Below are 11712 nucleotides of genomic sequence, written 5' to 3'. Positions count from 1 at the left end.
TTCTTTCTTTCTTTCTTTCTTTCTTTCTTTCTTTCTTTCTTTCTTTCCTTTCTTCCTCCCTCCCTTCCTCCTTTCCTTCCTTCTTTCCCTCCATCCATCACAGAGATTAAGCAATTTTTCAGCAGCATTCAGATAGTGTGTCTGGGTGTGGAGCTTTGAACTGGATTCTGTACTGCTCCTGCACTCTTCATCTTAAACATTAATTATAGGATTAGTAGGCTGAAGGTGCCATGGTAGATTCTGTTCTACTTTTTAAGGGGGGGGGATTGTCTTTTTCTTCAGAATATGTTTGAAAAGATAAGTCACACAGTCTATATAGCAATGATTTTATCAGAGGTTTTTAATATCGAAAGGTTTACGCGGATAAATAACCATTGTTAGCAAATTTTCAATTTTTTCAAATTTTATGATTTATTTATTGTATTTTATTAAGGAAAATAGATGAAAATTATTCCTAAAGCCCATGTACTATTTTTTGAGTAATTCCCTTTAGTTTATTCTCAGAATAAAATACATGCCAGCTAAAACAACATGTATTTGTAAAATCATTGCGTGATTGAAAAGAAAAATGTCCACTTGATACATGGAATGGTGAGACTCCTGGTTGCTCTTTCCGTATTCCTCTTAGGTGCAACAGTCACATTCTGTCAAGGCTCGGGCTTTGACCTTGAGTTTATCCACAGCGTGCTGTCTCATCTGCAAAAACAACAGGGATTCATCAATACCAGACATTCTTTTAAGTTCTTTTTATATGTGCAAAGCACTTTATATAGATTGTCAGCATTGACTCTTCATGGCAATTCTAGGAGGTATTATCAGCTCCACTTTATAGTTGAGGAAAGAAATATTTTATTCTGTGTTCCTCTGCTGGTTAGCAATCCACACAGGACTCCAAACAGGGAGAGTGGCACAGAGCATACGCTCAGCCTGCAGACTAGAAGGACCATGTTTATGTTCTTGAAATTCACTGCACACACGTTTGACAGCCTACTCTCTGAGGTTAAAATGCCAACATTCCATTCCCATAATAAGTGGCAAAGATACCACCATTTCTCTTAGTATTCTCTGTGTCTGACTCCAAATTTTGTTGACTTTTGTTTCTGCATCAGTTAGGGTTAGAGAGAAAAAAATCTTCTAAATATTTTACATAGCTAACTATTAGATGATTTAATGTTGCTGTGACATAGCCTAAGGCAGTGATTATCAATCTTCCTAATCCTGTGACCCTTTAATATAGTTCCTCACATTGTGCTGACCCCATTAAAATTATTTTGTCATTACTTCATAACTCTAATTTTGCTACCATTATGAATCATAATGTAAATCTTTGATATGCAGGATACGTAAAAGAGTCCCAAAGGGGTTTCAACCTACAGGTTAGAACTACTGGCCTAAGGAAATCAGAGAAGCGCCTTTGGCTTTTAAAATACTGATATAAGTGATATGAAATTAGATCAAGAAATGAAAATAAAAGAAATTTCTCATGTTCAAAGGTTGATAAGCAGAAGGTTGATTTAATTCTCTTAACAGAGGCTTCTCTTAATTTTGACATGCCGGTTAATAGTTTTTCTGTATTGTATTTTACATTGCAGCACATTTGCTGTAAATTTTTTTAAAGGTCTAAATTTTTATCGAGCTGAACAAAGAAAGCTTATGCCCATATTTTCTCTTGCACTTCTCCAGAATGTACATGCTACCGAACACAATCCCCTCTTAAACTTCTGAGTCAGTGACAGATGGAGATGGAGATAATTTAGTTTCCTTAGCTGTCTTACAAGTTATTTTTAAAATTTTTTATTATTATTATCATTTATTACAATTTGTTCAATTTGTATCCTGGCTGTGGGCCCCTCCCTCGTCTCCTCCCAGCCCCACCCCCTTTCTTTTTTCTCCCTTTATGCCCCTCCCCTAGTCTGCTGTTAGTGGAGGTCCTCCTCCCCTTCCCTCTGACCCTAGCCTATCAGGTCTCAGCAGGACTGGCTGCATAGTCTTCCTCTGTGGCTTGGCAAACTGTAATAGATCCTGAAGAGGATGCATTATAACGCAGCTAGTGAGTTAAGAGACCAGACAAACTTGCTTTTAGTAAAATCCCAAGCCTCAGTTCTTTGTCCATCTCTGACATTTATTTCTCCTATTTTCCTTTAAGTCTCATTTTCTTAAAATGTGAATGTCCATTACCGCTCTTGTCTTGATAGCCTAAAATGTTCTCCACTGCACACACCATCCTGCTTCTCCATTCAGAGAGCTGTTGTTGCAGTACATACTCTCTGAAAGTGCTATCTACAAGTGTTCTAGTGGTCCGCTCTTCTCTTTCTTTGTTTACAGTGTTTCTCAATGGCACTTCCACATTAACATGGAAGTGTTCATAACAGTGTGGGTTCTTGGCAGTGTAGTGGATTGGTACCAGAAAACCAACTCAAAACTGGTGAACCAGTCTGTCTCCTCTGAATGCACTGGAGTGTCAGTGCAGCATGTGTTTTAGACATACCTTCACATGGTACAGAAAACAGGGAAGTAAGGGGCTTGCTGCCCGGTTCCTAAGGTCCCTACCCTTCTGCTCTGCTGTTGTGTCATTCTTGACCTTTCCCTGTGAGCTGCTGAACTCTGGTGGAGAAAACCGCACATCTATGTGAGTTAGCATCACCATTCTCACCAATACTGGCTATCATTCTGTGTCCCTACTTGAGAGAAACATTCCTCACTTACCACATGAGCAGACATGTTAGTAAGTTAAAGAGTCATGGTCAAGGTTTGCCGCCTTCACTGAACTGGGCCTGTGAGGAGAGAAATCCTAGTGGCAGCAGCATGTGACAGAAGGGAAGCAAACAGGCAGCTGGAGAGAGGTGAGATATACTTTTGAATGGCAAGGCCCCGGAAAACTTTCCCTGGCCTGGTCGGATTCCCACTTTTCAGTTCTTCTCAAGAGTTTGATCAATTATTAACCACTCAAAGGATGAATGCATTGACTTGGTTGGCGCTTCCTTCGTCTGATCACCTTCTAAAAGCCTTTCAAGTCACCTTGCACTTGTGAACCCTGCATTACAACCAAGCATTCTTCCAGCAGCCAAGCCTGCCTTGCAAGTACACCTCCGCCTAGATCCGTACATCCTCTCTGTCTCTCTTAATGGAGAGCATAACTTTTCTTCACTCGAACACCTATCTCGACTACACAACACACTCAAAGTGTTGCCTGTGAAACTGGCAGTATAAACAATTAAGTGCTTAGAAGTGTGGTTCTTAATATTTTAACATTTATTCTCATTTTCAACACAATTTTAAAGATATATTTTATTTTTATTAATTACAATTTATTCACTTTGTATCCCACCTGTAGCCCCTTCCCTCATCCCCTCCCAATCCCACACTCCCTCCATCATCTCCTCCTATGCACCTCTAGAAGTCTACTGATAGGGGAGGTCCTCCTCCCCTTCCATCTGACCCTAGTCTATCATGTCTCATCAGGACTGGCTGCAGTGTCTTACTCTGTGGCCTGGTAAGGCTGCAACCCCCCCCCCCCGAGGGGGAGGTGATAAAAAAGCAGACCACTGAGTTCATAACAGAGATAGTCCCTGTTTCCATTACTAGGGAACCCACTTGGACACTAGCTATCATAGGCAACATCTGGTTCTAGGTTCTAGGTTTTAGGTTATCTCCATGAATGCTCTCTGGTTGGAATATCAACACAATTTTTTTAATTAAATTTATTTTTTTACATTAATTACATTTTATTTGCTTTGTTCCCCAGCTGTAAACCCCTCCCTCATTCCCTCCTAATTCCATCCTTCCTCCCTCATCTCCTCCCATGCCCCTCTCCAAGTCCACTGAGAGGGGAGGTCCTCCTCCCCTTCCATCTGACCCTAGCTTAGCAGGTCTCATCAGGACTGTATGCATTGTCCTCCTCTGTGACCTGGCAAGGCTGCTCCTCCCTAAATCACAAATGTCTACTTACAATGCGTTTTTTCTCTTATTTTAATTGGAAATATTTTAGCAATAACTTAACATTTTGATCAACTAAATGTATAATATGCTATATGATAAGCTGTAAAGAAACAGCCTTTCAGAGTACAGGGAACTTAGGAAAGAAGTGGGAAACAGTAAGATCTGGAGAAGACAGGAACTCCACAAGGAGAGCAACAGAACCAAAAAATCTGAGCAGAGGGGTCTTTCCTGAGACTGATACTCCAAGCAAGGACTGTGCATGGAGATATCAAGACCCCTGCACAGATGTAGCTCATGGCAGTTCAGTATCCAAATGGATTCCATAGTAATAGGAACAGGGACTGTCTCTGACATAAACTGATTGGCCTGCTCTTTAATTACCTCCCCCTGAGGGGGAAGCAGCATTACCAGGCCACAGAAGAAGACAATGCAGCCACTCCTGATGAAACCTAATAGACTAGGATCAGAAGGAAGGAAAAGAAAACCTCCCCTATCAGTGGACTTGGGGAGGGACATGCATGCAGAGGGTGGAGGAAGGGAGGGATTGGGACGGGAGGAGGGAGGGAACCAAAGGGGGATACAAAGTGAATAAAGTGTAATTAATAAAGAATTTTTTAAAAAAAGAAAAGAAAAAGGAAAAACTAAGAGCTCAGTGTCTGACCAATAAAGCCTGCAGAGAACATAGTTATTGTAAAACTACTGAATGTCAAAGAAGAAAAGCTGCTGAAAGAAAAATAGTGATGGAAATAGGAATAAAGGGCACAGGATTTAGCATTGCTCAGATCCTAAATTTCCCATTTATTTTCCATAACCCTGATGAGAATAATAACACAGATATTTACCCCATTTACAATTATGTGAAGATAAAGTGAGTTAAAAGTTGTGAAAATATTAATGAAAAATGGCTTCATATTGTAAAAAAAAAAAAAAAGAAACAGCCTTTATTAAATATTTTAGTATTTTTATTCAGTAGTTTTATTTTTATATGCATTAACATAAAGCTACTATGGGGACAGCTGGAATAATTTAATTTATTTTGTTTAGTATTTAATAGCATTCTTAAAGAAGATGTTTATAAATCTTGTCTAAATTCCTTACCAAATCATTGAATTGGTGTTACTTATATTCCATTTTACTGAATTGAAAATAGCTGTATATATGCTCCAGGGTCAACCAAATCCAGTATGTTTTATATACTAGGCTTACATAAAATATTTAGTTTGAACAAAAAGATCATAGCAGAAGTGTTTGAAAACCATCCCCAACACCATGCTTTATCTCTACATAAATGCATAGCAAACTCCTCTAAAGTTGTAACATTTCTATTCTCAGTAAAGGGTAATTTAAATTCATTGAAAACACAAATTTCTTAAAATACAGTTAGGTTCTAAAATATTCTTTGAGGCTTAGAAACAGTTTTTGAAATGTGTTTATATTGCTCACATTTAAATTGCTTTGATTCAAAAAAAATTAAATATATTCATCTTAGCTGAAAAGGTCTACAATAAAACATATTTGAGGACACATATAAAAGTTGTTTGTGTTCTTAACTTGGTAAATCATGAAGACTGTCTAGTAAATATGCATGTGTTGGTAACAGAGGACCTTGCTGTAGTTTCATAGTCTGAATTATAGGCTGTTGATGGCTCCAAGACAACACAATTATTGACTCTTACGGGCACATCAAAACAAAATAAAAGAATAATGCCAGCCTTGTCACATTTATGTTTACATGATTTCTAGTAAAGCATATGAAATAAACTCATTGTCACAACTATCTGTTATCACATGGTAAGCGGCTATGCACAGTTTAGAACTGAAACTGCATTTTTGTGTGTAACTGTCTTGAGTACACAGGACTCATCTTAGAGTGGGAAAGCCTAGTCTACAGAGTAACTCCAACTTACATAATGCCAATGAGGAATGATTCTGTTTCTTTTCCTTGAGTTTCTTTTCCTGTGAGCAGAGAAGCCAGATTTTCTGTTCTTTAAAATTTTCATGAATGCACGCAACGTACTTTGATCTTATCAATCCCACACTCGGCATCCAATTCCTCCCAATGATACCTCTCATCCTACTCCCAGCTTTTTGTCCTATTTCCACAGCCCACTGAGACCATTCAGTGCTATGCATATGTGCATATTTGTAGAGTCATTCACTGGACTGTGGGCAGCCTAGCAGAGGCCCTTCCTTACCCCAGGGGTCTTCAGCTGTCAAAGTATCTCAGCAAGGTTGGAGCTAAATGGCACTCCCCTCCTTCTATTCTGGAACTGTGACTGGTTTTATCTTGTGCAAGTGTTATGCAGTTATTTATCACTGCTGTGAGTTCATGTCCACAAAACACTTTTTTTTTAGCAATCTTCTTCAACCTCTGGCTCTTAAAGTCTTTATGCCCTCCAGAGTGTAATAGCTATAGGGGTTCAAAGACAGTAAGAACACAGGGCAGTCTATATCATCATCATCATCATCATTATCATCATCATCATCATCATCATCAAAGCTCACATGAACTCACAGAGACTGAAGCAGCAAGCACAGGACCTGTACTGGTCAGCACCGGCTTCTCTGTATATGTATTATGGTTTTTACTGTAGTGATTTTATGGGACTCCTGAGTTTGTGAATGAATGCATCTCTGAATCTTTTGCCTTCTCTTGGACTCCTTTCCTTCTTTTTGTTTGTGTTGGTCAACGATGATGTGTTAGTTTTCGTTTTGTTGTTTTATTAATTATCCTTTATATGTCTGTTTGTTTTCTAATAAGAGATAGAAAAGGGGTGGATCTGGATGGGAGGGAAGAGGAGGAAAAACTGAGAAGAGTAGAGGAAGAGGAAACCATAATCAAGATATAGTATATGAGGGGGAAATAATCTGTTTTTTAAATCAAGAAAAGCAAAAAAACAAAACAAAACAAAACCTGCCCTTTTCTAGATTGTCTTTTGAGCTATGTGGGAGGAAGGAGTGCAGTATGGATGTCCCACTCAGGGATCATCTTATTATTTATTCCTTATTCTCTGCACTGTGACCAGTTGAGAGCTACCTAATTTTAATTACTTTACATCATTTCAGAATTTTCTTTTAGTTCCTTCTGGTATTAGCAATTAGAACTTGCAGATATAATGTAGATAAACAAAAAGAGTGTCTTACTGTGGAAAACATGTATGTGGCTTTAGAAATATCTAACACAAAGGTGAACAGTTTTGCATCTTAACACTTCTGTTTTGACAGTTTACTAGCACACACTTAATGTGGTTTAATATGGCGATAAATTAAGAAGAGCACTTACGGTCTAGTTGCTACATTAAAAGGGGGAATATATGTTTTTGTAAGAAGTAATTATGCTTTTACTTGTAATTTTTCACAATGACAGAAACATGTTTTGGTTTTCATTTTCAGAAAACATATTTGCTAGCTTGCCGAGTTCCCTTTTTCCAGCTCTTGGGGTTATGTTTCCAGATATCAGCTTTACAGAATTAAGTATAGGAAGAAGGCTATTTTTAGCCAAAAAGTATAAAAGAAATTGAAACATGTCCATAAAGTAATTGTGTCATTGTTACATAGTAAGAATGCAGGTTTATTGTTTGGAAACACTGGACAGTTGGCAAGTACATGGGATTCAGAGTTCTCTAGGTGCAGGGGCCTAGAGTGAATGCAGAAGAAAGCCTTAAAGAGAACATTTCACTAGGTGAAACTACCAAAATTCATGCTAACCAAAGTCAGAACAGATCATTAATTTCTAGAATTGTCACCAATGGGGCATATGTACAGCCATAGCCATCTACTGTGTTTCATAAGAATTTTAATGAACTCTTAAATCTGTCATTTTTTAATGAACTCTTAAATCTAGTGTAGTGAAGTATTTTATTTCTCTTTAAAACAGCAGTATAACACTGAAACATTTTCTGTTACTTTCTTTCATTCTTTTTGAATTGAAAATACTTTTTTCAGACATTATGTTCTTTTTGTTTCATATATTATACTCTGATCACACTGTGTATGTGCCTGTTCCATTTACTTATATACGCACATGTAAGCAAGTGTAGTGCATCCTTAAAGATTCAGATAAAACTGATAATTACTCAAATCACTAAATAAGCCGTATCTTGTTCTTCAGTTTGGGGATTAGAGTGTCTTAGTGAATCAAAGGGTGGTGGGCTACTTGACTAGAGTATTATTCAAAAGAAAGCAACGCCCATGCTGCTGTGCACCGAGATGAGTGCTGCACAGTTAAGTCCCAGCAGTCCATCCTGATCGTCAAGCTTTCTCTTCTTAGTATCCATGTGCAGCTTCAACCTCACTATACTCAGACACGGACGTAACACTGGATGTTGTTAATGTGCAGCACACTCCCCAGGAAGTGAGCAAAGGGGAAAAAAAAGTCGTATCTTTAAGGAAAAATTGAGGCACACAGACATAGCTATTCATAAAAGATTGAAGAAGATTTTAGAATACATAAAACATTCAGGTTAAAGGAAAGACAGTGGAAACTGTCTGCCTTGCTCCTCTCCAGACACACAGCACTGCAGAGCGTCCTCCCTTGAATCTCTTCCTGCAAATTTCAACATTTCTGAAACAGAATCAGACTTGTACTGTTAGGACCAACAAAAGAAACACAGCAAATCCTTCTTCTCAGATTCCCTTCAGGGATTTTGCCAAAAACTGTGGTAAGTCAGGCTTTCTAGCCATAAAGCCACACATGTGGACCTCTTCTGAATGTAAAGGATATTCGGAATGGAGCTGTGGTTTCCCACTGACCAAGCAACAGACCAAGTCGTCCACTGGACGCAGCGAGTGCAGGAACCTTGGCACCGACAAGTGCCTTTTGTCTGCCGTGCAGAGGCATGGTGGATTGCGTCCTGTTAGGCTTCATCAGCTGCCTAATGCAATGTAACTCAGGAGATAAGATAAATCAAGGGAATGACACGATATTAGATTTGAAAGATGAGGGCTCCTCCACACTAATTGCAGAGTGTATATTTCAGTGCTGTTGACCTCAGGGGGTTACTAGAGTCAAAAGTCTGTGCAACAAAACCAAGCTTTCAAGAGCTAGGTGGCAAGTAAGTAGAGTCACGCTTATTTCTCCCAAGTAAATTTCCTAGGGAAAAGTGAGATTCGCCTGGTATATCTTTTTTAAGTATAGTTTTTGCGTATAAAAAATAAATATATCTAATGTGCATTGTATATTGGATAGAGAGATGTATCTTACTGCCTAATATCCTTTTCATCAAATTGCTAAATTGTTCTGAGTGGAAATGCCTGCAACTTACTGAAATGGATCATTTGTTATGGTAGTTGTGACTCTACCAAGAGCCTGTTGCTACTTCAATGTAGGAATTTGGTTATTATTAAGTAACATGCAATGATTTCCTTTCTTAATACACGCTAGGCCTCTGTGCTTTTCATTTATTATGTAGAGCGACTTTGCATTTATGAGTTGAAAGATGGAAAAGTACATTGTTCTTGACTCCTGCTCTTTTGTAGCCCACAGTGTGTGAGCGGGAGCTGTGTGTCTTTGCTTTTCAAACCCTGGGGGTGATGAATGAAGCTGCCGATGAGATAGCTACAGGAGCTCAGGTACTCATGCTAATTGGGCCTTATTTTGACTTGAAAAATGTGTTCCAGTCCTCTGATGTCTTCTTGACACTCTTCTTCAGGGAATAATTCGGATAATGTCTCGGTAAAAACAAACTGGCACTTATTTTTTTTTTTTTCTTTTTAATCTGTGCTTTGTCATTTTGCAGTGGCCTGGGGGGGGGGAATTAAACAACATTCTTTTACGAATAATTGTCTTCCCTGGGAAACAGTGCAGAAAGTCTGCCTGGGTTTTATCTAGGTTTTTGTTTGTTTGTTTGTTTGTTTTTGTAGTTTTACTTCCAAGGAGTAGAAGCCTATTCTATTTTGTCTGTCTGTCTGTCTGTCTGTCTGTCTGTCTGTCTGTATCTATCTATCTATCTATCTACCTACCTACCTACCTACCTATCTATATACCTATCTATCTGTCTACTTACCTATCTGTCTGTCTGTCTGTTTATCTATCTGCCCTGGATGATCTGTAGTTTGCTATATAGACCAGGCTAGCCTTCAACTCACAGAGATTCATCTGTATCTACATCCCAAGTACTGGGATTGAAGGTGTAAGCCACCAGGCCCACTATTTGGTTGTTCTTGTTGTCTAGTTAGGGTTACATTAGGAATTGCACTGATATAGGATCCTGGTATGTGGCTCAGACTGGCCTTGACTTGAACTTGTAAACCTACTGCCTTGGTGCCTCCAGTACTGGGATTGTAGCCATGTAGCACCGTGTTCCACTTACTGTACCTTTTTAAAATGCTTGTTTAAAATCTTTGTGGATGTTATGTCTGCTCAGATGAGTTTCACCCATCCAGATGATAGCTTTTTTTCCTTTCAGTTTTCAGAAACAGCATATTCTTCTGGGAACTGAAGAAGGGAGGCAGTTGAGCATAGACCATACTGTCTGGTACATACGTACTGGTATACAAGGGACATCAGCAGAGGGCTCCTTGAATAACATAGCAACAAAGCTGTTGTATTTAGCAGTGGTCATTAATAGCTTTGACAGAGGAGAGAGAGAAGAGGAAAGGTTATTTCCAGCAATCTGATTTTTGTAGACTGTGGAAAAGTCGCCATGGCTATGTGGCTTTTCTAACTTGGGACAATCTCCTCTCCTATAGTGCCAGGATTTTCTTTCTGATCTCATATTCATCTCTTTGAGATAGCTTCCTAAATTCCTTTGCACCATTACCTAATGCCTATTTCATTATCACTCCATTTAATAACAGCAGAGATTCCAGTGAAGCATAGATCCCTTTAATCTCTCTCTCTCACTCTGTGTGTGTGTGTGTGTGTGTGTGTACATATACATATATTTCATTGGATTTCACACAGAATCCTAGCACAGATCTGTCTTGTTCATCTTACCACATACTGTGTGCTCATGGCAAGGACATACTCAGGATCAATCAGAGGCAATGCATGTATGTTATTTTAAAACAGAGGTGCAGTTTGGCCAAGTTAAGTATGAAGTCATGAACTACAGATTTGAGAGGTAGGTGGCAGATCCAGGGCGTCGTGATTACACTATGCTGCCAAGAACAGGACAGAGAACATCAAGATATGTGAGAGAAACTGGCCGTGACTAATCTCATGTGTTTTCCAAGGTGGTAGATCTACTTGTGTCCATGTGTAGATCTGCGTTGGAATCGCCCAGAAAAGTCGTCATTTTCGAGCCATACCCTTCTGTGGTAGATCCTAATGACCCTCAGATGTTAGCCTTCAACCCCAGGGTAAGTGGTCACCATGCCCACTGTGCACAAAGCTGAGAGCCATGATGGAGACTTTGGTCTCATGGCTATCTTCCCTTTGAATGTCTGTCTTGGCAAGTGTATCTATGGTGATTCTAAGTTCATAGCATATGCTTCAGGATTCTATGCTCTCATGGGAATAAAAGAAACAAGTGTCAAGGGACAGCTTTCCTTTTTCTTCTTTGTCACCTCAACCTCCCTCCCCTGTTGTTCCTTCTCCCCAGAAGGTAAAAACGTTAAATCCGTTAAAAGACTCACATTTCATAAACATTTTATGGCAAACTCTTTTGACATAACAGAATTTCAAATTGATTGAGAGCCAGAATTGCTTTAGTTTATATTATTGTTCATCTTGAAATCATTTTACAGAAACAACTGTATGATAAACCCTCATAAGACCTTTCCTCCCTTAATTACACTCTTCATAGAAATGAGGGATCATTTGAGCCCGTA

At 39.0% G+C, this 11712-nt stretch overlaps 1 protein-coding gene across 1 annotated transcript in view; it reads left to right on the top strand.

Moving 5' to 3' along the window:
* Positions 1 to 11712, top strand: part of Parp8 (poly(ADP-ribose) polymerase family member 8) — a 169302-nt gene that overhangs the window by 137200 nt on the left and 20390 nt on the right. The window contains exons 16-17 of the mRNA XM_055603471.1: positions 9418 to 9510; positions 11116 to 11241. Coding sequence (XP_055459446.1) covers positions 9418 to 9510; positions 11116 to 11241 — 219 coding nt within the window. The remainder of the gene's footprint in view (positions 1 to 9417; positions 9511 to 11115; positions 11242 to 11712) is intronic.

This window comes from Psammomys obesus, unplaced genomic scaffold (genome assembly GCF_907164565.1).
Source record: "Psammomys obesus unplaced genomic scaffold, mPsaObe1.curated_primary_1811, whole genome shotgun sequence".
Classification (NCBI taxonomy): Eukaryota; Metazoa; Chordata; class Mammalia; order Rodentia; family Muridae; genus Psammomys; species Psammomys obesus.
Note: the sequence above shows the minus strand (reverse complement) of the source record. Positions and strands in the feature narration are given on the sequence as shown.